Here is a 26,897-nt window from a genome sequence, read left to right as displayed (position 1 = left end):
ATGATCTAGAGCGAGTTGTGGACCTCGGAACTACTGGTGCTGAAAGAGAAGGAGGTGGAGGAGGCGGAGTAGGTTGAGGAGATGGTACTGGAGCAGAGAGCGATGTGCAGCTCTTGAGGGGGGAGTATGTCCTCAAATACTCGGAGTGTGGATAAGTATAGATGCGCCTTTCTCTTCCATTTTGCCTCCGGAAGTCTTGAGGCTGTTGTAAAGCTCCTCGATATCGACCTTTTTGTTGACTGTGATAAACGTTGATGCCTAGACGTCAGTATTGATCTCAACATCTATCTCCTATGGCGTCTTGACAGTGGCCTGGTTGACGGTGAGTGTCGCAGAGGCGTGGGACTCCTCGATGTCTACAGAGGTCTCAACGTTGATGCCCCATGTCTTGACAGCAAACAATGGTGTTTCCTCTACAGCGATTCATGGATGGAGGTTGAACATGTAGGGGGCGTACCTCTCCTTGAAGCGGATATCTTCAACGTTGATAGGGACCGTTGACGTTTTTCAGCTGTTTTGTGTCTGGGACGCACACCAGATACTGATGAAAGATCTCTGGTAGTGGTATGAGCCTCTCCTCGCTCTAGGTCCCTTCTATAGACTGCACCTGCTGTCTTTTTCTTTCCTCTGTTCCATGGAGGCAAATCTTCTCTCTGTCTTTGAGGGTGCGTCTGGAGAAGTTCCTGCAAAGTTGACACAGCGCAGGAACATGTGTGTCTGGTAGACAGAGGATGCACACCTCTTTCTTGGCCTTCCTCCTTCCATCAAAAAAGACAGCATTTTTTAGAGAAAACTCCTCTAAGTTCTGTCAGGAAAAGACAGAAAATGCTTGGTAATGACTGAAAACATCGAATAAAGCAGATATCACAAAAGAATAGAAGTGAATTTTGAAGAAAAAAAAGCCAAATTCTGACCGAGCTCAATGCTACAGGATGCTGTCAGCAGGAGCTGGAAAAGAGAACTAAGCAACTGTCACCTGCTCAGCATGATGGGATACTGGTGGTCTCTGGCTTCTTAAAGGCACAGACTCTATTTTCACTCATATAATGGCAGTCTATGGGGATATACTGTCCTTGGTTGCTTCATCTCTCTGTTACTAAAAAAGGGTTTGTGAAAGACGGTTATGCTAATTTTATTAAAACACCATCAAAATGATAGACCTTTACAATCTCTTGGTCCCTTTTTTGAATTAAAGATTTGGGCCACTGTACCCTATCCATATAGGCTGCACAATAATTTTCTATCTTAAGTGACTCTGCAGACCTTCCAGAAGAAAGGCAAACATCTCCACTTAAAAGGATATATTATGAAAAGGTGCTCAGGGGGCCCCACACGTGGGCAAGACTATTCAGTGTTTATGACTATAAATGGAAATCCCCTACGATAGAAGCTCCAGATCTGCATCTTGACAGAGCGGAAAGACAGCAACTGACATCAACATGCATGTAGGGTGCATATCTGGGGCTCTTTTTGTAATTTGGGAAGACGTTTGTGTGGAACTGCACCACCTACCAGCAATGCAGGTGTCCTGCTTTAGAGTTTTTCTAGATCCAGTTTGACACCTGGGGAAATTCAAAAGGTAAGTAATCTTCGGTTAGGAGTATCTATCACAAGGTATTCATTTAATAATTACACAATCCTGGAACTATCTACAATAGGATGCTTCATAAATAACAAGTGTGTGATTTGTTCAACACAGGCAAGCAAGAGACATGAACAAAATGGTTGGGCAGGCAAACATGCTGCTTTGTGGTGCTCAAGAGAAGTCAGTGATTTGTTCAAGCTGTTGAGATTCTCAGATGTCTACTTGAGGAAGGAGACTGGGGTTGGTTAAGATAGCTGCTGAGGAGTCCAGGGTTAAGGCAGCACCTCCCTGATTTGCCTGCTGCTGAAGGTAAAACCCCTGACTGAAAAAATCGGAGCAGGGCACTACTTTGGGAACAATAGAGATGTAAGGCAGACACCGTGGACTTTTGAGTCAGCCACCTTATGCATACCATTTTTGAGTGACTGAAGAGCTGTTTGGCAGCTCTTCAGAGTTGGGATGATATAAGTGCATGGTTATTAGAAGTGCCAGAATACAGCACCAGTTCTGCTTTCCCATCTCCACACGTCAATTTGACAGCACCACAAAAACTATTTTCTGAATTACAACTGTGGTTGTACCTGGGATGACCTGGTGACCAACCCAAACTCACTGCTGCAACAACCGGCTGACTGATACCAAGAACATGCAATGACTGCCTGGGACACGAGGGAGGATTCATAAGATTGAAAGCTGTGACTGGACGTAGTGAGGCTTGGGAAAGAGATATGCAGTGGTAATCTAGCCTATCTCAATCTGCCACTTAAAGGCCCATGTGATCCCAAGTTTTTCTCATTTGTTTCTTTACTTCTCCATCAAAAGCCTAAGAAGTCTAAAGGGAGGGAGGAAGGGTTTCTATGAAAGTCCATGAGCTGTGCAATATCTTTAACAAAGGCAATTAACATTGTAGGTATAGTGGCCTAATTAAACTTTCTTTAAAAAGGGGCAGAATTTTGCTCCAGCATTGGAAATAAAAATAGCATCTATTATACATCAAGTGGTGCTTGTTATTACAAAATACTTACATCAAATTCCTTATTTAGCGCGTGGTCAGACTGATGATGCATAGATAGCAGCTCTTTTGTAATGAGGTGAAGATTGGAAGGAGAACTTTCAGCCAGCATTACTAAAACTTCATAGGCGGCCAATCTACTATTTACGGTGCTGCATCTAAAAGAAGCAATGTATAATTAGAGAAAAACAGTTTTCCATAACAACTAATAATGTATTCAGTAAAATAAGTGACTGCTGGAAATTGTTATAAACCATGTCCAACTCAGAACACTGCAGTAAAAGAAAGGGATTAAACTTCTTTGGAAGATATGCACTTTAAAACAGAGTAAGTTTCAATTTATGTTATATTTAGCACTCTTTCATTAAGCTTTTGCTATTTTGTGATTTGGGAAATCCATCACCCTGATGAAAGGGACTAACTCATACCACAGAACAAAAAGACAATTCCATGGGAAATTTGCCTTATGACACATGCTTGCACTTTGCCCTACCACATTGGTTAAATTTGGCTTCATAGGCAGAATATACACGCTGGAAATGAATATATGGAATAGCTGGAGGTTTCTCTGAAGGAAGGGTATTTAAACATGACAGCATATGTTATATCAACAAGACATCCATGAGAGCACAGCCAACATGTGACCAAATATCTGTAGGTATTTATGCATTCTTGAAAAGAAAAATAGCACCACTGTTGCAGCACTAAATTCTATGGTCTTTGCCTGTGGTTAATTCCCTAATATAATCATATCCAGTACTCAAAAAGTGCTTTTAAGTCCTTGTGGTACTGCTACACGCTATAGTTTTCATGCTATATTATGTTACTTTAGTACTCAAAAATGGGTGAAAAGCAACATGAGATTGTGCCACTCCTAGCTTCACCCCTCAATAATGATCACAAGAGTCCCCAAGAGTGTATCCTAAGAGCCTAACTGAATTGGAGTAGAGGCTCAGAACTCAACTGACCAGGCTGCAGCACGTATGTCAGAAAATCAGTTTGAACCTGAGGGAGAAGTCAAGAAGATCAATACCCTCTGCCGCCATAACCATGGCAAAGGAGGCATCCAAACCACTAGCATCCTGGAGATCCCTATACTGATTGTCCTGTTGTGATGGCTGGCAATCTTATCCGCAGCATCATAGCCCCCATGTGTGCCATATAATTAATGGAGAACATGAGCCCTTCCAGTAGGTATAGGCACTGGTGTCTGAAACTAGAGTGGTAAAGCAGTAGCAGCTCATATAATGGAGAGCATGGCTCAGTCTCTGAATCAGACAGCACAATGAGCTGGTCGTCAGTGTCTGAAGTCAACGGTACTGGCATCAAGATTATGTTACGGTGTTGGCTGTCCCGCCAGATATGAACCAGAAGTAGAGTCAGTCTGGAGTCCTGAGCACATCTAGAGGGCAGAACTGGCAACGAGGGTAGACCTATCAGCAGAAACCTAATTGGGAAGCCTCTCAGCTCCTTGGGCCTTCAAGGACGCCAAATGGGGTCGATAATGTGCCAAAAAGTTGCAACATGGTAAAAAGTGAGTCCTCTATTTGCTAAAAAGTAAGTCCTCTATTTGCTGCAATGTTGCCAACAGGTATGGTAATTCTGGTTGCTGTGAGACCTTGCTTGGAATCAGCTTAGAATGATTTCGGGAATGTGACCTGAAGGCACAAAGACATCCTCACACATTCCTAAGAGACCCAGAGTCATGGTAAGGGGCCAAGTTAGGCTTGGAATTCTTGCGCTTCTTCTTATATTTGCCCAAGGACTTTTAGCTAGAAAAAGACCGGTCGCAGGAATGACCTCTGAAGTTGGACCAGAATCTTACCGTTAGACACTGACCAATTAAAGCGCAGCGCATTGCAGTGTTTATCTAAGAAGAGCTTCTTGGCCTCAAATGGTTTTAGGGTGCATCAAGGTGCAATCTCTGAAGCCTTGGGTTCGTGATCCGACTTTGGGCAACACAGGCAAACCATATGAGGGTCAGTCAGACATTGGTTTGTGACATTCCACAAAGAGTTTAAATGCTATATACTTTTGAGGTGACATATGTTCCTTGCACATTGAAGAAATAGAAGAATGTAGGTTTTTCAAAGAGATGAGGTGTGGCTCTAGATCCTCGTCTGCAGGCACAGAAAGAAAGGAACTAATGTCAGTGCGCAAGGGTGGCACCTATGTAGGTCCATGCATCACAGCAAGAACATAAATCGTTGATGGGGAGTAACTGGTGCCAACTGACAGCACATAGGAGTACTGCTGAAGACTTTCCGGATCAAGTTTGATCCCTGGGGAAATAACCAAAAAATGAGGAGTCTGCGGTCAGAAGTCTGTATCAGAACTGAACTGCAATTGAATTATGGCTGAGTTAAAGGGCAGAATCCAGTACAGAAACAGAAGATTTTCATGAATTGGCAATTGACATGGCTTTGTCAAACCTAAGAGCATGAAGGATAAATAAAAGCTATTCTATTTTAATTGGGGAGGTTACGGATTGCTCTTTTTGAGACTGAGAAACAACAGATGAACTTAAAGTCTTATGGAGGATACTAAATGTATTTTTAGACACACCACTGATTATTAAAGACAACACTTTCCTGCTCATAAGATGAAGACCACATTAGGAACATTGGATACTAGCACATTCTCCAACCCCCCCCCCCGACAAAGGAGTAAGAGTATCGGGATTCCTGTTGAGAAATAGGCTAATAGGAGGCAAACATCAAAACTGCATTTAGCACAGTAAAAGTCACAAAATGGTCAACAGCTCTACCATAAACCAGAAATGCACAACCATGTCTCCTTCTGTGATGGAAATGTATCTTCTACTCTAAAAGAACATTTCATTAGAAATGTGCTTATTTCTTTTTATTGAAAGACAGGCAAATGAAGAGCTGGCTGAAAATGCCCATTAACTGAAACTGTGTAAATGAGCCCAGATGCAGCATCTTCCAGCCTAGTTCAGCATAATAAACCCAGAGCAATTTACTAACAAAGCTGGTTCCTTATACATTTTCAGAAAACAAATATAAGTTAAATATTCACAAGAAATATTTATAAATATCATACTTTGGATGAAAATCCTGTTGGCTGATGGCAGAACTACCAGCTGGTAAATGACTGTTCAGAATAATTCTTGAAGCGCGGAAAAGGAAATCATCCAATAACTGTTTAATCAAGGAAGAACCTGAAACACAACGCATCAACAGCTTAGGTTAAACAAAACATTTCAACCAGCATAATGAATTCACCTATTAGAGCTTTAAAACACGTTTTTTGACTAAATAGTAGGCTTTGTTCAAAGATCACTGAAGAGCTGAGAGCACGCCGAGGGTATTCAGAACATGGCACCAATGAAGTGTGTATCAAATACTTCCATAAACAAAACAATGAGTTAGTTACCATCAGTAGCATTGGTTCTAATGACTAAATACCATTCTCTCATTGTGAACCTTCTCCCCAAGCTTTAGTCTAACTAGAAAGTTCAGTAATATCATTTCAGCACTCCTAGGTGGTATTTTGCAGCTGACTGCAGATTTGTTATGCGCCACTATAGGACTGAAGAAATAGCCATAATAGAGCCACTGGTGCCTGCAATGTAAGTTAAGTATTTTTTTTTTGGTACGCAAAAGACCAGGGTGGAAATAAGTAATAACTAAATAAAAAATAAAAAAACAGAAAGAATATTAAGAATATTACTGAATAATTAACTAACTGACAGCTGAGTGGAACCAGAAGGTAGAGAAGACTTTGTGATAACAGAACACATCCTTGACAAACAATCTTTTAAAGGAAAGTAACTTTTTCTCCGTACGGATAATCCTTCAAATTGATTCCTGAACACTGAGTTCCAAAGAAGCTTCAAAGGAAGAGGGAGCATCTAATTTACTAAGTGCTAATTATTACTTACCTAAAACTTCTGTTTCTGGGAAAGCTCCACAAAACTTCCTCCCAGGAAAATTATTGATTAAATGGTCATCAATTCTGAATTCTCTCCAAATACAAATATACAACCCTTATTGGAGTTGTGATTTAGGGCCCGATTATGATCTTGGCAGATGGGGTTACTCCGTTCGCCTGATTACGATTCCATTATACCCTCTGGAGATCAAAATAAGAAGGACGGAATATCTGTCAAGTTTGCAATGGAGTAGTCCATCCGCCAAGATCGTAATCAGGCACATAGTCCGCTGAAGTGATTCTGTCGGATAGGTGCAAATATTGATAAAAAGGTCGTTAGAAATATACTTCTGCAAGCTAAAACTCCCACACCACTTCAGAAATAAAGATAGTTGGAGTTTCATCAACACTCTAAGTGGATTAAAGAAGGTTTAGCGAAATATATTGAACAAAGCTGTTGCTACTCTGCTACTCTTGTTGACATAATTACAACGATGGCCTCCTTTATGACATAATGATGCAATGAGCACAAAATACATAAGATTTAAGTGCAAACCTACAAGAAAAGTCAAAACCAGGTTTACGTTCAAGGATGGAAGCATGAACAAAGTGAACTGAAAGATATATAAAGTCAGTTTATTAGTCAGACTGGGATGGACCCAAGAACAATAAGACACATTTAGGAGAGCAGTAGAAAGTCATAATAGCAGCCAAACACCATTGGTTAAATGTTCAAGTCACTCACATTACAGAGCTAGCTTCAAAAGTACTAACTAAACACCTTTTAGGAATAAGCCTTCCTAACAGAATAGATTACCTGTGAGTAAGGTCTAAACACAATCAGGAGGCAGATAACAGGACTAATGACTTCTGCTAAATTTTGAAAGCATGCGCATTTCAAGAATACCGAATGGGGTGAAAGATTACCCTATAGTGTTGCAAAAGTATATCCCTTTCACTATTAGAAGCTATAGGGGTTTGTCCCTGTGTTCGAACAAATCTGGATATTAAGAGCATCTTGTCCAGTTCCAGCTATAAGGATGACTTTGGCAGTGTTCCCTCTCATCTTATATAAATGAGCCCGAATGAGCAGCATCGAAGAGAATGCATAGCACAGATGTAAAAAACACTTAATCAAAAAAGCATTTTTTTTGGGCTAGGCAGAAGGAATTCAACTATAAAGGGAGAAAAGAGCAGCAGACATGTTTGTTGTGAATAGTATTGTAGGAAAGTAGCAGCTTTCTGGCAGTTGCCACCACTATTTACCAGCTGTCAGTATGTTTGGACTGTAGTACACTGGATTGGTGCTAACCAGGACCCCAGTGTCTGTGCTCTCTCCCCCAAACTTAGTTGTATGGTAACTTTTACACCCCACCAATTGGCATACAGGTGTACCCATGTAAGTCCCTAGTATATGGTACTTGGGTACCCAGGGCATTGGTACACCAGGGTTCCACCATGGGCTGCAGCAAGTATTGTGCCACCCATGGGTGCCCATGCAAACTGTGACTACGGACCTGCCATTGCAGCCTGTGTGAAATGCCGCATGCACCTTTCACTCCAGATATAAGGTTTACCTTATATCATAGTCATTGCACTCTGACCCTGTAAGTCACCCTTAAGGTAGACCCTTCAGCCCAAGGACAGGGTGCATGGCTCTAAGTTTGAGGGCACCCCTGCATGAGCAGGCGTGCCCCTACAATCCCCCGACTCCATTTCCTGGGCTTTGTAAGTGGAGGGAAGCCATCTTAAGGTCTGTAGTGGACACTCGTCAATACAAGTTGTCTAACTATATAATGGCTTTACTGAACATAGGCATGTTTGGTTTCGAACATGTTGGAATCATGCACCTACACCAATTTTTAATGCTATTTGCATGATACCATGTACTCTGGGGGTTCCCTAGGAGATCCCCCAAAGTCTGTTGGTACAGCCTTGCAGGGTCTGCATGCCAGCACTCCTGCTGCTGACCCTAACATGGGCTGGGGAAGGCAGAGCAAAGAACTTCCTGTAAGATTGAGGTGTGACCACCTCTTCGTTAGAAATAAGTGTCTCTGGGCAGGGGTGCCTCTGAGCGCCACCAGACTGCTTTGAAGGGCACATTTGGTGCCCTCCTTGCATAAACCAGTTTGCGGCAGTGTAGGAACCCCCAGCTCCCATTCTGCCATCTTGGAAACTGGATGAGCAGGGGCCCCTGGGAGCATCTGACTTGTTAGTCCAGCTGGGTGACGTCCCTGACCCCCCTCTGATAGGTGTGTCACTTCCTTCCTGTGTTACTTAAGGTCTCGCGCATGGGGTGGGACTCTAGATTAGTATGCAAGAATTCGGGAACGGTCTGCAAGTTTCCTCTGCAAGATACTTCTGCAACCTGAACAGCTGCTGCTCTTCACTGGAACCAGAGCAAGACTATAACCTGTAGGAGGGCTTCTCCTGCAACTTTGTTTCCAAGTTCTGCAAAGACTTCTGCAACCCCGTGACCGTGAATCCTCCAGAGTTACTAGGACTCTGCCTGCACTTTGGAAAGCAAGAAGGAATCTTCCTTCGAGTGAAGGAGTCACTCCCCTGCATCGGCAGGCACCTCAATGGCGACTACCGGCTTGTGGACCCTGCTGTCCCATGGACTCTTCGAGGATCTACAACACACGTAGTGGTGGTTGTGTGGCTCTTCAGAGGTCTGGCTTATCTTTCTTGCAACTGGAAGCTGCTTTGCTGGAAACCCTGTGCACCGCATCTGTTTGTCGTTGACAAGGCTTGTTGGCTCTTCAGTCTGAAGACCTCCTAGCTCCAAGAAGCCCCAGCCTTCCGAACTCTCCAGCTCCAAGAACAATGTCCTCTATGCAACTGCCGCGACATGGCCATCCTTCTATGCAGTGTTGATGAGGCCTCATTGTGACTCCCTGTGCCTGCTGCCAGAGCGTCCTTCTGGGGGCTCCACCCATTCCTGCAGGCTCTCTTGCGTGCTGAGGGTTGGCCCTGACTTACCTGCCAAAGTTGGGTTACCTGGACCTTGCAGGTCCCCAGGAATCCTGCAAACTCTGTGAAACGCATCCTGAATTTGCCAAACCTTGTTGGTGGTCCCACTGACCACTGATCCCTCTGCAATAAGAAAGCCGGCAAGGGACAGCTTGTGTACTACTCCTGGGATCTCCCTGCATCGCTTGAACTCCACAGCTGCACTTCTTCATCCACTGTCCTACAGGAAAGCATTCCCGAGAAGGGTGTGCATTGCCCTCCTGCACCACCTGGGCAACTCTAGGTGGTCTGTACTCTGTCCCGTCTTTCCTTAGGTCCTCTTCTTCAGGAATCCTTGCCTGGGGTTCCACCGATCTGTTCCACAAGTCATGACAGCAGCTGGACAACCGAGGTCCCCACTCACTTCAACAGGATATTCCAACACAACTTCATCCCTTATGCACCTGTGCTCACTGGTATAGTGTAGGAAGCTGGCCTGGTGTGTGGTGGGTACCTATGGTACTTCCACCTTATACCAGGTATCCCCTCTTAGTGAAGAGTAGGCAGTGTCTAGAAGCCAGGCTCTCTAGAGGTAGCTGTGAATGAGCAGTGAAAGCTTATCTAGGAGACATGCAAAGCTCATGCAATACCACTGTAGTCACACAGCACTTACACACATGAAAAAAACCACTCAGTTGTACAAAAATAAAGGTACTTTATTTTTGGAACAAATCACCACAAAATACTAGACAGGTGCCCCACCCTTAGGAATTAAGTAATACACTAAATATATAAACTAGCAATTAGAAATAGGCATAGAAAAGGTTAGAAAACAATGCAAACAGTAATAATTAATAGTGAGCCTGGGGGAGCACAAACCATATACTAAACAAATGGAATGTGAACAAGGTAAGTAAAATGTGTAGAGGGGAGATGGGAGTCCTAGAAAATCACAGAAGTAAGTAACACAGTACCCCCCAGTGACCAGGAATGCATGAGTAAAACACTGGATTTTCCCCAAACCACCCAAAAGGAGGAAAAGAAGAAAAAGAAGATACCCAGAAAAGAGTGCAAGAAAACTAGCTGTGGATTCTTGAAGGCGGAAGAAGACCTGCGGAGAGAAGGAACTATGGGCCAGATGTAGGAAGAAAGCAAATTGCGACTTGCAATTTGCGAGTCCGAGCGACTCGCAAATTGCAACTCGCAATTTGGTATGCAGAAAGGTGTCTCAGACACCTTCTGCGACTCGCAATGGGGTCGCAAAGACCCACCTCATTAATATTAATGAGGTGGGTCACAGTTTGCGACCCCATTGCGAGTCTGGGCACTCACGGGGATGGTGGCCTGCTGGAGACAGCAGACCTCCATGTCCGTGACTGCTTTTGCAATAAAGCATTTTTTTTTTTTTAATATCTGCAGCCCGTTTTCCTTCAAGGAAAACGAGCTGCACTTAGAAAAAAAAAAACGAAACCTTTTGTTTCGTTTTTTTTTCAGAGCAGGCAGTGGTCCATAGGACCACTGCCTGCTCTGAAAAAATATTTTAGTGATCATTCACAAAGGGGAAGGGGTCCCATGGGGACCCCTTCCCGTTTGCGAATGGGTTACCATCCACTTCAAGTGGATGGTAACTGCGAGTTCGCAAATCAACCTGCATCGAGTTAAGAGTCGCAAATAGGAAGGGAACACCCCTTCCTATTTGCGAGTCGGAAACGCATTTTGTGAGTCGGTTCCGACTTGCAAAATGCGTTTCTGCATCGCGTAGAGGCTTTTGCGCCTCGCAAACGGCGTTTTTCACCGTTTGCGAGGCGCAAAAGCCTTGCTACATCTGGCCCTTTGTCCAAGAGTCACAGTGGAGTCCAGGAAGAGTAGGAGGTAACTACCAACCCAGCTGTGGATGCAGGAATAGGTTGAAAGTGCTGAAGAACAGGTCAGAACTGCAGCCTTGGAGCCGACGAAGAGTTCCTGATGGATGCCGAAGATATCCCACGCCGGAAGGAAGATTGCAGAAGGGTGTCAGTACAGGATTTCCACAACCAAGCCTTGGCAATTGCAAACTCGTGGTTACTGGAAAAGAGGTGCTACCAGGGACCAGCAAGGCCCAGGACGACTCATCCCTGGAAGTGGAGTCACCGGGGACCCTCAGTGTCACCAAGAGTCCACAGGAGCAGAAGCAGCACCCACAGGAGTCCCACAAGATGGGGACACAGGAGTCACATAAGAGGCCCATACAGCACTACAAAAAGGGATCCCAAACCGCAGGAGAACCATGCAAGAGGCTGTGCTTTGCAGGATGGAGTGCTGGGGGCTTGAGCTACATGTCGTCTAAAGATCCCTTGGAGTAGCTGCAAACAAGCCTAGGCAGCTGCAAAGGACGGTGTGCATGGGGGTACTGTCTTGCGTGGGAAGACAAAGGCTTACCTCAACCAAAGAGCTGGCAGAGAGGACCAAGAGGACTACTCCGGACCACCACCAGTGATACAGGATCCACACAGCTCAGCAAGAGAGGGGATCCATGCAGCCGGTTGTCGCTTGTCGTAAGTGCCTGCGGTTGCAGAGGGATGTCTCCTTCTCTCCAAGGGAGATTCTGTCTTCTTCTTGTACAGGCTGAAGAGTTGCAATCTTCTGAGGATGCACAGTGAGGAAAGTGTTGCAAAGCTGGCAAGAGCCCTAGAAACAATGTTGCTGAATAGTCATTTTTACTTGGAAGCAGCTGTGGGGTCCTGGAGGTTCCAGTAGCAGTTCCGGAGGCCAAAAATGCTGCTGGAATCTTACAAGCCAAATCTGAGGACCCACCCCAAGAGAGAGACCCTAAACAGCCCTGAAAGGGGGATTGGTCACCTAACCAGGTAAGCACCTATCAGGATGGGGCTCTGACGTCACCTGTCTGACCACTCAGATGCTCCCAGAGTTCCCTGTCAACTATGGAAACAAGATGGCAGAACCCAGGGACCCTCTGGAGGAGCTTTGGGCTCCACTCCTGGGGTGGTCATGGACAGGGGAGTCATTCCCCTTTCCATTGTTCAGTTTCGAGCCAGAGCAGGGACTGGGGGTCCCAGAACCGGTGTGGACTGGCTTATGCACGGAGGGAACCAAATGTGCCCTTCAAAGCAAACCAGTGGCTTGGGAAGGCTACCCCTCCCAAGCCAGTCACAGCTATTTCCAAAGGGAGAGGGTGTTACCTCCCTCTCCCAAAGGAAATCCTTTGTTCTGCCTTCCTGGGCTTGAGCAGATCAAGCAGGAGGAGGAGGGCAGAAACCTGTCTGAGGGGTGGCAGCAGCTTAGCTGCCTGAAAAAGCCTGTAACACTGGTGGTAGCAATGCTTGGGTTTCTCTACGGAGCCACCGGAGTGCATGGAATCATACTTCTAATATTTGCAACAGTATTGGGGTATGATTCCGACATGTTTGATACCAAACATGTTCAGATTCAGAGTTACCATTATGTACTTGGACAAAGGTAGTGAGCTATGTCCAGTACATGCATAAAATGTCGTACCCGCACTCACAAAGTCCAGGAAAATAGATCTGGAGTTTGAGGGGACACCTCTGCTAGTGCAGGAGTGCCCTCACACACAGGTACATGCACCCTGCCCTCTGGACAGCGAGGGCCTACCATTGGGGTGACTTTCAGTGACCTGGTGTAGTGACCTGGTGTAGTGACCTGTAGTGAAAACGGGTGCATGCACCCATTACACGCACACTGCAATGGCAGCCTGCAGAACTCCTTGCATGGGCACCTTATGAGTGGCAGAATAACTGCTGCAGCCCATAGGGATCCCCTGGAACCCTAATGCTCTGGGTAACTAGGTACCATGTACTAGGGAATTACATAAGGAGACCAGTATGCTAACTGTGGGAAGAAAAGGTTAGTAGCAACCAAATTTACATGAGAGAACATAATCACTGGGTTCCTGGTTAGCATGATCCCAGTGAACATAGTCAAACACACTGACAAACAGGCAAAAAAAAAAGCGGGGTAACCAAGGTAGAAAGAGGCTACTTTCCTACATATAGTTACTCCAGTGTTCATGGGTATCCACGGGTGGGGGCACTATGCAACCTCCCTTGTCTCAACCAGTTTCCTCTGCTTCTTCTGGGAAGGGTTGTAAAATGTGAAACCACCAACTGCGACTTCCCCCATGTTAGCCTACGGGCACAGACCCGAAATTACTACTCTACACACGGGCACCAGGGGAATCCTACATACTTACCTTTGCAACTTTAGTACTTCCCCAGTCCTAAGGGTGCTTTGGGTGGTAGTGTGGGTTGGCTGTGATTTTCGCATCCATTCATTTAGCAAATGGTCGCTGTAGGAAGTTGGCTCTGTATATACTATTTGAAAGTAAGAGATAGTGTGCACAGAGTCCAAGGGTTCCCCTTAGAGGTAAGATAGTGGCAAAATTAGAAAAATCTAATGATCTATTTTGTGGTAGTGTGGTCGAGCAGTAGGCTTATCAGAGGGTAGTGTTAAGCATTTGTTGCACACACACAGGCAATAAAGGAGGAACACACACTCAAAGACTTACTCCAGGCCAATAGGTTTTTATATAGAAAAATATATTTTCTTAGTTTATTTTAAGAACCACAGGTTCAAGATTTGACGTAAACACATAAAATGCAAGGTACTTCACACAGGTAAGTTAGGAACTTTGAATAAAAGCAATGTCAGATACAGTATTTGTAAAAATGGCAACAAGCTATTTTAAAAGTGGACACAGTGCAAAAATCAACAGTTCCTGGGGGAGTTAAGTAATGGTTAGTTTGTCAGGTAAGTAAAACACTTACAAGTCTCAGTTCCTGGGCACAGGCAGCCCACCGTTGGGGGTTCAAGGCCACCCCAAAGTTACCACACCAGCAGCTCAGGGCCAATCAGGTGCAGAGGTCAAAGAGTAGCCCAAAACACATAGGCGCCTATGGAGACCAGGGGTGCTCTGGTTCCAGTCTGCCAGCAGGTAAGTACCCGCGTCCTCGGGGGGCAGACCAGGGGGGTTTTGTAGAGTACTGGGGGGGACACAAGTAGGCACACAAACCACACCCTCAGCGGCACAGGGGCGCCGGGTGCAGTGTGCAAAGCAGGCGTCGGGTTTTAGATAGGATTCAATAAAGGGACCCAGGGATCACTCTAGCGGTGCAGGCACAGGAGGGGTTTCTAGGGACAGCCACCACCTGGGCTAGGCAGAGGGTCACCTGGGGGTCACTCCTGAACTGAGTTTCGGTTCCTTCAGGTCCTGTGGGCTGCCGGGGCAGTACTTGGTCCAGGCGTCGGGTCCCTTGTTACAGGCAGTTGCGGTCAGGGGGAGCCTCTGGATTCTCTCTGCAGGCGTCGTTGTGGGGGTCCAGAGGGTCGTCTCGGGCTACTCACGGGGTCGCAGTAGCTGGGGAGTCCTCCCTGTTGTGTTTGTTCTCTGGATGTCGAGCCGGGGTCGTCGGGTGCGGAGTGGGAAGTCTCACGCTTCCGGCGGGAAATGTGAGTTCTTTAAAAGTTGCTTCTTTGTTGCAAAGTAGTTGCTGTTGTTTGAGCAGAGCCGCTGTTCACAGGAGTTTCTAGGTCCTTTAGTCCAGGGCAGTCCTCTGAGGCTTCAGAGGTTGCTGGTCCCTGACTGATGCGTAGCTGGTTGCAAGTTTTCGAGTCAGGAGACAGGCCGGTAGGGCTGGAGCCAAATCAGTTGTCCTCTTCCGTCTTCTCTGCAGGCTTGTAGGTCAGCAGTCCTTCTTGTTTCTTGAGGTTGCAGGAATCTGATTTCCTGGGTTCTGGGGTGCCCCTAAATACTAGATTTAGGGGTGTGTTTAGGTCTGGGAGGGCCGTAGCCAATGGCCTGTGGGGGGGGGGGGGGGAGGGGGGCACATCCCTAATCCTATTGGGGGGAATCCTCCAAAACTAAGATGGAGGATTTCTAAAGGCAGGGGTCACCTCAGCTCAGGACACCTTAGGGGCTGTCCTGACTGGTGGGTGACTCCTTATTTTTCTCATTATCTCCTCCAGCCTTGCTGCCAAAAGTGGGGGCAGTGGCCGGAGGGGCGGGCATCTCCACTAGCTGGGATGCCCTGGGGCGCTGTAACAAAAGGGGTGAGCCTTTGAGGCTCACCGCCAGGTGTAACAGTTCCTGGAGGGGGAGGTGAGAAGCACATCCACCCAGTACAGGCTTTCTTCCTGGCCACAGAGTGACAAAGGCACTCTCCCCATGTGGCCAGCAACTTGTCTAGTTTGTGGCAGCCTGGCAGGAACTGGTCAGCCTACACTAGAAGTCGGATTGGTATTCAGGGGGCATCTCTAAGATGCCCTCTGGGTGCATGTTACAATAAATTGCACACTGGCATCAGTGTGCATTTATTGTGCAGAGAAGTTTGATACCAAACTTCCCAGATTTCAGGGTAGCCATTATGGAACTGTGGAGTTCGTGTTTGACAAACTCCCAGACCATATACTCTTATGGCTACCCTGCACTTACACTGTCTAAGGTTTTGCTTAGACACTGTAGGGGCATAGTGCTCATGCACATATGCCCTCACCTATTCTATAGTGCACCCTGCCTTAGGGCTGTAAGGCCTGCTAGAGGGGTGACTTTCCTATGCCACAGGAAGTGTGAGGTTGGCATGGTTGTAGGAAAGTACCATCTTGCCTGGCATGTTACCCCCATATTTCACTGTATATATGTTGTTTTAGTGTATGTGTCACTGGGACCCTGCTAGCCAGGGCCCCAGTGCTCATAAGTGTGCCCTGTATGTGTTCCCTGTGTGATGACTAACTGTCTCACTGAGGCTCTGCTAACCAGAACCTCAGTGGTTATGCTCTCTCTGCTTTCCAAATTGTCACTAACAGGCTAGTGACCAATTTCACCAATTCACATTGGCATACTGGAACACCCTTATAATTCCCTAGTATATGGTACTAAGGTACCCAGGGTATTGGGGTTCCAGGAGATCCCTATGGGCTGAAGCATTTCTTTTGCCACCCATAGGGAGCTCTGACAATTCTTACACAGGCCTGCCACTGCAGCCTGAGTGAAATAACGTCCACGTTATTTCACAGTCATTTAGCACTGCACTTAAGTAACTTATAAGTCACCTATATGTCTAACCTTCCCCTGGTGAAGATTGGGTGCAAAGTTACTTAGTGTGTGGGCACCCTGGCACTAGCCAAGATGCCCCCACATTGTTCAGGGCAAATTCCCCAGACTTTGTGAGTGCGGGGACACCATTTCAAGCGTGCACTATACATAGGTCACTACCTATGTATAGCGTCACAATGGTAACTCCGAACATGGCCATGTAACATGTCTAAGATCGTGGAATTGTCACCCCAATGCCATTCTGGCATTGGGGAGACAATTCCGTGATCCCCTGAGTCTCTAGCACAGACCCGGGTACTGCCAAACTGCCTTTCCTGGGGTTTCACTGCAGCTGCTGCTGCTGCCAACCCCTCAGACAGGTTTCTGCCCTCCTGGGGTCCAGATAGGCCTGGCCCAGGAAGGCAGAACAAAGGACTTCCTCAGAGAGAGGGTGTTACACCCTCTCCCTTTGGAAAAAGGTGTCAGGGCTGGGGAGGAGTAGCCTCCCCCAGCCTCTGGAAATGCTTTGATGAGCACAGATGGTGCCCATCTCTGCATAAGCCAGTCTACACCGGTTCAGGGATCCCCCAGCCCTGCTCTGGCGCGAAACTGGACAAAGGAAAGAGGAGTGACCACTCCCCTAACCTGCACCTCCCAGGGGAGGTGCCCAGAGCTCCTCCAGCGTGCCCCAGACCTCTGCCATCTTGGATTCAGAGGTGTGCTGGCACACTGGACTGCTCTGAGTGGCCAGGGCCAGCAGGTGACGTCAGAGACTCCTTCTGATAGGCTCTTACCTGTCTTACTAGCCTATCCTCCTTCCTAGGTAGCCAAACCTAATTTTCTGGCTATTTAGGGTCTCTGCTTTGGGGAATTCTTCAGATACCGAATGCAAGAGCTCATCAGAGTTCCTCTGCATCTCCTTCTTCACCTTCTGCCAAAGGATCGACCGCTGACTGCTCAGGACGCCTGCAAAACCGCAACAAAGTAGCAAAGACGACAACTGCAACCTTGTATCGCTTCATCCGGCCCGCCTTCTTGACTGTTTCCTGGTGGTGCATGCTCTGAGGGTAGCCTGCCTCCTTCTTGCACCAGGAGCTCTGAAGAAATCTCCCGTGGGTCGACGGAATCTTCCCCCTGCAACCGCAGGCAACAAAAGACTGCATCACCGGTCCTCTGGGTCCCCTCTCAGCACGACGAACGTGGTCCCTGGAACTCAGCAACTCTGTCCATGTGACTCCCACAGTCCAGTGACTCTTCAGTCCAAGTTTGGTGGAGGTAAGTCCTTGCCTCCCCACACTAGACTGCATTGCTGGGTACTGCGTGATTTCCAGCTGCTCCGGCTCCTGTGCACTCTTCCAGGATTTCCTTCGTGCACAGCCAAGCCTGGGTCCCCGACACTCTAACCTGAAGTGCACAACCTTCTTAGTTGTCCTTCGGCGTTGTGGGACTCCCTTTTCTGACTTCGGGTGGACTCCGGTTCACTCCTCTTCTAAGTGCCTGTTCCGGTACTTCTGCAGGTGCTGCCTGCTTCAGTGAGGGCTCCCTGACTTGCTGGGCGCCCCCTCTGTCTCCTCATCCAAGTGGCGAAATCCTGGTCCCTCCTGGGCCACAGCAGCATCCAAAAACCCTAACCGCGACCCTTGCAGCTAGCCAGGCGTGTTTGCGGTCTTTCTGCGTGGGAACACCTCTGCAAGCTTCTTCACGACGTGGGTCCTCTTCGTTCTTGCAGAAACCAAAGCTTCTTCCATCCGGTTGCAGCTTCTTTGCACCCTGAGCTGGCATTTCCTGGGTATCTGCCCACTCTCGACATTGTTGCGACTCTTGGACTTGGTCCCCTTGTTTCACAGGTACTCAGGTCCGGAAATTCACTGTTGTTGCTTTGCTGGTGTTGGTCTTCCTTGCAGAAACCCCCTATCACGACTTCTGTGCTCTCTGGGGGTTATAGGTGCACTTTACACCTACTTTTCAGGGTCTTGGGGTGGGCTATTTTTCTAACCTTCACTGTTTTCTTACAGTCCCAGCGACCCTCTACAAGCTCACATAGGTTTGGGGTCCATTCGTGGTTCGCATTTCACTTTTGGAGCATATGGTTTGTGTTGCCCCTATACCTTTGTGCTCCTATTGCAATCTACTATAACTTTACACTGCTTGCATTGCTTCCTTTTGCTATTACTGCATATTTTTGGTATTGTGTACATATATGTTGTGTATATTTGGCATCCTCATACTGAGGGTAATCACTGAGATACTTTTGGCATATTGTCATAAAAATAAAGTACCTTTATTTTTAGTATATCTGTGTATTGTGTTATCTTATGATATTGTGCATATGACACCAGTGGTATAGTAGGAGTTTTGCATGTCTCCTAGTTCAGCCTAAGCTGCTCTGCTATAGCTACCTTCCATCAGCCTAAGCTGCTAGAAACACCTCTTCTACACTAATAAGGGATAACTGGACCTGGTACAGAGTTTAAGTACCCCTTGGTACCCACTACAAGCCAGGCCAGCCTCCTACAAAGGTCGACTTAGTCATTTTCTCCCTACCAGCACACACAAGCTGTGAGGCAGTGTGCATGTGCTGAGTGAGGGGGTCCCCCAGGTGGCATAAGAAACGTGACTGAGTGTGTGCTGAGATCCTGCTAACCAGGCCCCACACAACTGTGTTCTTTACCTAAATCTGTACCATTGCTTCCACAATTGGCACACCCCTGGTCCACAGCTAAGACCCTTGTAAAAGGTACCAGTGGTACCAAGGGAGTTGTGACCAGGGAAGGTCCCTAAAGGCTGCAGCATGTATTTTGTCACCCTAAGGGACCCCTCACGAAACACATGCACACTACCACTGCAGGTTTTGTGTGCTGATGGAGAGAAAAAGGTTAAGTCGACATGTCATCCCTCCCTGGGTGCCATGCCTACCAAACACTGCCTATGGCATACATGAGTCACCCCCTGTAGCAGGCCTCACAGCCCTAAGGCAGGGAGCACTATACCACAAGTGAGGGCATAGCTGCATGAGCAATATGACCCTACAGTGACTAAGTCAATTTTTAGCATTTTAAGTGCAGTGTGGCCATACTGAGTATATGGGCTGAGAGTTTGTCATTACAAACTCCACACCTCGATGATGGCTTCACTGAATGCTGGGACGTTTGGTGTCAAACTTCTCAGCTAAAAAAAACACACTGATGTCAGTGTTGGATTTATTGTAAAATGCACACAGATGGCACCCTAGAGATCTCCCCTGAAATGCCCCCCAGCCCTCTAGTGTGTGGCTGAACAGTCTATGCCAGGCTGCCACCACCAGACAAGTTTCTGATCCCCCTGGGGTGAGGACGTTTGTGCTCTCTGGGGTCAGGGACAAAGCCTGCTCTGGGTGGAGGGGATTCACATCTCCCCCCTGCAGGAACATCAACACTTGGCTGTGAGCCTCAAAGGCTCCTGCTTTTTGTTCTGCTGCCTCAGGGCACTCCACAAAGTGGAGATGCCCACTCAGCAGACCAAAAGCCCCACTTCTGGCAGAAGGTCAGACGGGAAAATTAGTAAATACAAGAAGAAGTGTCCACCCCTGGTGGGACCACCCCTAGGGTGCCCAGAGCGGATGTGAACCATGTCGAAGGCTGGCCTGGAGTGTGGTGGGCACCTATGGTGTTATCAACTTATATCAGGTATCCCCTTTTAGTGAGGTGCAAGCAGTGTCTAAGAAGCCAAGGCTCTCTAGAGGTAGCTGTGGATGAGCAGCCAAGACTAATCTAGGAGACATGCAAAGATTATGCAATACCACCATAGTCACACAGTGCTTACATACATGAAAGAACCACACAATGTTACAAAATTAAAAGTACTTTATTATAGTAGCACACATACTAAAATACTGTATAGGCAATCCCCCAACTGGAGATAAGTAAACACACTACTAGAAATCAGTAAATAGCATAAAAAGCAATAGGCATTGGTAAAAGCGATAGCAAATAGTGAGGGCCCTAGGGGGGAATCAAACCATACACTAAGGAAGTGGAATGTGAAAGGCAGTCCCCCACCCAAGGATGTGGAATCAGGAGAAGGGAGATGGATGATCTAGGAACCCCAAAAGGTAAGTACCATAGTGCCCCCCAGCAACCAGGAGAGCAGAGGTAAGTACCTGGTTTTCCCCAAACCCAAAAGGAGGATTTTGGAAAAGGACTGCGCAACACCCAACCAAGACTGGAAGAACCCAAAGGTGGATCCTGACAGACAAGGAACTGCAAAGGAAGGGGACCAAGTCCAGTTCGAGCTGGAGTGTCTGGTTGTGGCAGGAGAGCCACTACCCACCCTTCTGTGGATGCAGGACCAGCTCAAGGGTGGACGAAGAAGGTCAGCAGTGCAGCATAGGAACTGAAGAGGAGTTCCAGAAGTGATGCAAATAATGTTCCACATCGACAGTCAAGATGTAGACGGTCAGTGGTGCCAGAAAAACACCAACAAGCCTTGGCAAAGGCAAGTGTCAGAGAAGAAGGTTTTACAAGACTGAAAAGGACCAGCAAGGTCCAGGGGACTCGATCCAAGGAGAGGAGTCCAGAGTGACCCTCAGCAGCTTTGAGAGTGACAAGAAGAGGAGGCAGCCCCTCACATCAATGTACTTATAGCAGGCAAAAGTATCGCAGTAAGGCCCACTCAGCACACCTAAAGAGGAGTTCCAAGTCGTTGGAGCAGCAGGCAGGAGACTGTGCTTTGCAGGAAGGAGTGCTGGAGGCCGGGGCTACACAGCACCTGAAGATCCCTTGGAGGAACAAACAAGCCTTGGTAGCTGCAACAGTCGCAGTGCACAGGGCTTCTGTCCTGCAAGGAGAGGCAACAGCTTATTATCTCCCAAGTTGGACAGCTGGCAAAGAGGACCAAGGGGACCACTCAAGGGCACTACCTGTGATGCAGGATCCATGCAGTTCCGGAGGAGAGCAGATCCATGCAGCCAGTCATCACTGCAGTTGGGGCCTGCGGATGCAAGGAAGTGACTCCTTCCCTCCAAGGGAGATTCCTTCTTATTTCTTGATGCAGCTGAAGACTCGTCACCCTCAGACGATGCACACCCGGGAAATGTTGCAGTTGCTGGAAGGAGACGGTGCAACAATATTGCAGAGCAGAGTCGTTGCAGACTGTCAGTTCCTCGAGGGTCCAGTTGCAGCTCCAGTGGCCAGAAGATGAAGTAAATGATGAAGGGGAGTCCTTCTGGAATCTTGCACGTTGAATCCGAGGACCCACCTAAGATGGACATCCTAAATATCCCAGCAAGGGGGATTGGTCAAGCTAGCAGGGTGACCACCTAGCAGGGTGACCACCTAGCCGGGTGACCACCTATCAGGAGGTGGCTGTGACATCACCTACCTTACCTGGCCACATAGATGCCCCCACGGGCCTCTGCCCACCCTGGACTCAAGATCACAGACTCATGTGGCCACCTTGAGGAGCTCTGGGCACCACCGCTGGGATGGTGATAGACAGGGGATTGGTCACTCCCCTTTCCTTTGTCCAGATTCACACAAGAGCAGGGACCGGGGGACCCTGGATTGGTGCAAACTGGCTTATGCAAGGAGGGCAGCAAATGTACCCATCAAAGCATACTGGTGGCTTGGAAAGGCTACCCCTCCCAAGCCATGTCACACCTATTTCCATGGGGAGAGGGTGTTGCCTCCCTCTCACACAGAAAATCCTTTGTCCTGCCTTCCCCTGCTTGAACTGGTCAAGCAGCAGGAGGGCAGAACACCCGCCTGGAGGGTGGCAACAGCACAGGCTGCTTGCAAAACCCTGGAAGATTGGTAGGAGCAATACTGGGGGGTCCTTTAAGGAGCCCCCCAAAGTGCATGGAATCATACTACAAATACTAGCAACAGTACTGGGGTATGAATCCGAAAAGTTTGATACCAAACATGCCCAGGTCCGGAGTTACCATTAAGTAGCTGGACACATGTAGTGACCTGTGTCCAGTACACAGGAAAAATGGCTTCCCCGCACTTAAGTCCAGTGCAATGGAGCTGGAGTTCATAGGGGCATATTCTACTCATTAAGGGGTGCCCTCACACACAAGTACCTGCACCCTGCCCTCTGGGCTATGAGGGCTTACCATAGAGGTGACTGACAGTGACCTGGTGCAGTGACCTGTAGTGAAAGGGTGCATGCGCCTTTTCACGCAGGCTGCAATGACAGGTCTGCAGACACATATTGCACGGGCTCCCAGGGGTGGCATATTACATGCTGCAGCCCATGGGGAACCCCTGGTGCTCCAATTCCCTGGGTACCCAAGTACCTTATATTAGGGACTTATATGGGGGAACCAGAATGCCACTTGTGGGGTGTGCAATGTCTTAGACAACAAAATTTAGAGGGAGAGAGCAGTCACTGGGGTCCTGGTTAATAGGATCCCAGTGAAAATGGTCAAAACACACCGACAGCAGGCAAAAAGTAGGGGTAACCATGACAAAAAGAGGGAACATTCCTACAAACCCCTCTCTGCAGAATTCTCCATCTTGTTTTGGAGGTAGATAGCCAATAGGGTTATAAATACACCCCTCTCCCCAAAGGGAGTGGGCACAGGAAGGGTGTAGCAACCCTCAGGGTCAGTAGTCATTGGTTACTGCCCTCTGAAACACCCCTAAATCTAGTAGTATTTAGGGGCAACCTTGAACTTTGCTCTTCAGATTCCCGGCGACCTAAAGAAGAAGAGGCACTTAAGAGCTGCACCAGCAGTGAAAACCCCAGATGACAACTGACTTTTCCAAAGCCCTACCTGCCTGTCTGCAGCTTCAAGACTCCTGCTACAAGACAACAACTCATCCTGCAGGACCAGCAACCTCTACAAATCCCCAGAGGACGGCTTGCCTTTCCTAAAGGCCAAGATCTCCTGAGGACAGCGGCCCTCTCCACAAAGAAAGCCCCAACAAGGACTCACGAAGTCCTGCCTACTCTGCCCCTGACGTCCACGCCCTGAGTTGAGGTGACCCACCTGCCCAAAGGGTGTCCCCAGGCGACTCAGACCTCGAGTCCACCCTGGGTTGTCCCCTCCTGGCCACCACAACGATGCCTGCAGCCTGAATACACAGGAACTGCACCGGATCCAGTGAAGATACCCGATGCCTAAAGATATCCCTGCACCCGCAGCCCCCTGGCCTTGGGGTACCCAGCCAACGTCCATCAACGTCCAGAGAACCCTCAACTTACCTGTACGGCCGTTGGTCTACTTCAACTGACCACCTGGACCAAGCCTGCAGCCCCTCAGTGAACCCAAGTTTTCGGTTGAAAAGCATTGGGTGCCCAATGCTGTGTTTGCACCCTGTGCTACTGAGACAGTGTTTTTGGGGCTGACATGTGGCCCCCTCTTCCGGTGCTGATCTAAACCTCCCAGGGCCTGTGCCTTGAGACTGTGGGTACTTACTTGCAAAACCATTCACTTCTGAGTGCCCCCTGTCTCCATAGGATTGCATTAGGCGCCCAACACAAACTTTGACATCGTTACCCTGTCGGCCCGTGTTGTTGGTGGTGCACCCTTGGGGTCTTCCTAAACTTCGACCTGTGGACACCTTAACTCCTGAAAACTGGGACCGTAAGCCTGGTACTTACCTGTAAACTGGTATTGTACTTTTCCCCCAGGACTGGATTGCCTTCAATGAAAATTGCACTGTCTACTTTTGATACTGAAAAGTTTTATTTACCTGAAAACTGATTTACCTGTGAATTACAAAATGCATTTGATACTTGAAAGTGATACATTCCTGAAACTGTACTTACCTGCAAAAAAGATCTTTTTGGCTGTAGAAATAAAGTAACTAAGTATATTTTTGACACATAAAACATTGGTCTGGAGTTAGTCATTGAGTACGTGTCTGATTTCTTGATTGTGTGTGTAGAACAAATGCGTAACACTACTCTCTGTAAGCATTACAGCTCTGCCACATTAAAACAAAAGAGAGCATTAGTATTATCTAATTTAGCCTCTGCAAAGCCTCTGGGGAACCACAGGACTCTGTGCACACTATATCCAACTTTGGTATAGTATATACAGCGGCAGCTTTCTACAGCCGTTACGTACCTGTTGCTAAGTATATTTTTTGTATGTCCATATCTCCGGTTAGGAGATATACCAAACTTACTGCCATCTCCTCCTCCTGCTGCTACAACACCCTCCGCATGCTTCGCAGAGTTTACAAATGGATCCCAACAGAAACAAGAAAAACAGTAACCCAGGCCCTCGTCAGCAACAGACTCGACTACGGCAACGCCCTCTACACCGGTATCTCATCCAAACTCCTCCAATGCATCCTCAACATCCCTCGCCACTGCCACATCACCCCCCATCTAAGAAACCTTCACTGACTCCCCCTCAACAAGAGGATCACCTTCAAGCTCCTCACCCACGCACACAAGGCACTCCACAACACCGGACCATCATACCTGAACAACAGACTCAGCTTCTACACCCCCACCCGACATCTCCGCTCCGCTAACCTCGCCCTCGCCTCCATCCCCCGCATCCAACGCAAATCTTCCGGCGGCAGATCATTCTCGTACCTCGCCAACAAGACCTGGAACACCCTCCTGCCGGATCTACGACAGACCCAGGACCTTCTTTCCTTCAGTAAACTCCTCAAGACTTGGCTCTTCGAGCAGTAGCAGCCCCCCGCGCCTTGAAACCCTCACGGGTATGTAGCGCGCTTTACAAATTGATTGATTGACTGACTGATTGATAGTTCTAGAGTGTGTGTTATAATAAATAGAATATTTTTCTAACACTGGTGTGGTTCTTTCTTGTGTGCACATCACTGACTGACCTGTGCGGTATTTGCTTTCGCTTTACACCCTCCTGGGTAAGCCTTAGCTGCTCTCCACACCAACCCCTATGAATGCTCTTATTATCTAAAGCCGCCTATCAATAAAGGTTGCCTGGACTCAGTACAGGGTACCTCACCTGAAGGTGTACACCATATACTGAGCCAGCCTCCTACAAGTACCACTTTGATAAGTCCCTGTGGATACCTTCATGGAACTCCAATTTTAACTTCTAAGACCTACTGCCACACAAGTGTGGCTTTGATTCATAACATTTTCAAACCCATCATGCTCTTATGTGAAAAATGGTGGTCATGCTGTCAAATAAGTATCTGAAATTGAGTTCCAACAAGAAAAGCTCTTGGAGCTCAAAAAACTGCCCCCAATCGTAGCAAATGTATGTGAAGGACCCACTCATGAGGATCCATAGACTGTTGTTTACTTTATAAAGTCATGGGTTATAAATGTGGAATGAGGAAAGCGAGTTAGTAACAATTCCTACCAAGAGTAGGTTAGCTGACTAGCTCCATCACTGAGGTTTCTGTACCAGTGCATGGAATATCTTCATCCTTTCTTCAAGGCTACTAAAGACTTTGTTCCATCAAAGTTACAAACAAAGTGGCAAAGGCCTCGTACAGACTCAAGCAAAAAGTACCCAAAAAATGAACAACCGCCTCTATTTAGGCAGTCTGGCATAAATTGATTGATCATCTGTAGTCTATAAACAGCATCTAATAGACAAGTTTCATTGCCTACTTGCCCTCATTGACTTAAAAGGACTAAATAGGTCAGAGGGTGGCTAGAGTGTTTAACTGGCCAAGCATATCATCAGACAAAATGTCTTGATCAAGCTGTTATCAAGCAACAGGTAGGGATTTACCTCCCCGGTCTATGATGGTGAGATAGCAAAAACCTTCGGGTGGAGGCCAAATGAAAGTAAAGGACAGCAAACTGGTAGGGCAAATGTATATTGAGCAAATCTAGCTAAAAGGGAATGGAGCACTGCACAAGGTCGAAGACAAGCATTAGGTCAACAAGAGGTGTGCCTTATACTCTTTCTTAAATTGGAGCAGTGTTGAGACAGTCCTGATAGATAGTGGGATGCTGTTCCAGATGCTGGTTACACAGAAGGGAAAAAGTCTGCGCTTTTTTATTTTTATTTTTTAAACCTTTTTAATTTCCTAGCCTACAGTCTGAGGGTGTCATGGCGCAGGTGTGCTGAAAACCACCTGAGATGCTGAGTTTGTTTGCACAATATGGGGGGGTGGAGGGCTTGCGGGTTGTGATGAATGTGATGTGATCCTGAAGATTTTTATAGTTACAGGACTATTTCACAACTGTCATTTTTTGGCTTAACTCTGAAAGAACGTGGTCTTCCAACAGCTGATAACATTTTTAGAGATGAATGGCCTCTTTGAGCTGGCTCAGATTAGCTTTCGGTCAGGACACAGCACCAAGCTTCCTTTGGTTTCCTTGCTTGATGATCTAAGATGTGCCGCAGACTCCCATATTGCAGTTACTTAGATTCTAATGACCCTACACAAGCAGCTTTTGATGCCTTAAGCCACTTTACTCTTCTGACTAGGCTTACAGACTTAGAAATCAAAGACCTG

At 47.3% G+C, this 26,897-nt stretch overlaps 1 protein-coding gene across 2 annotated transcripts in view; it reads right to left on the bottom strand.

Annotated features, from left to right (window-relative positions):
- USP24 (ubiquitin specific peptidase 24) overlaps positions 1–26,897 on the bottom strand; it is a 1,409,949-nt gene that overhangs the window by 640,069 nt on the left and 742,983 nt on the right. For both annotated transcript variants that reach the window (XM_069232604.1, XM_069232603.1), the window contains exons 40-41: positions 5,661–5,778; positions 2,611–2,755 (exon numbers count right to left, since the gene is read on the bottom strand). In XM_069232604.1, coding sequence (XP_069088705.1) covers positions 2,611–2,755; positions 5,661–5,778 — 263 coding nt within the window. The remainder of the gene's footprint in view (positions 1–2,610; positions 2,756–5,660; positions 5,779–26,897) is intronic.

Source organism: Pleurodeles waltl, chromosome 4_2 (assembly GCF_031143425.1).
Source record: "Pleurodeles waltl isolate 20211129_DDA chromosome 4_2, aPleWal1.hap1.20221129, whole genome shotgun sequence".
Classification (NCBI taxonomy): Eukaryota; Metazoa; Chordata; class Amphibia; order Caudata; family Salamandridae; genus Pleurodeles; species Pleurodeles waltl.
This window is presented reverse-complemented; position numbering and strand designations above follow the sequence as displayed.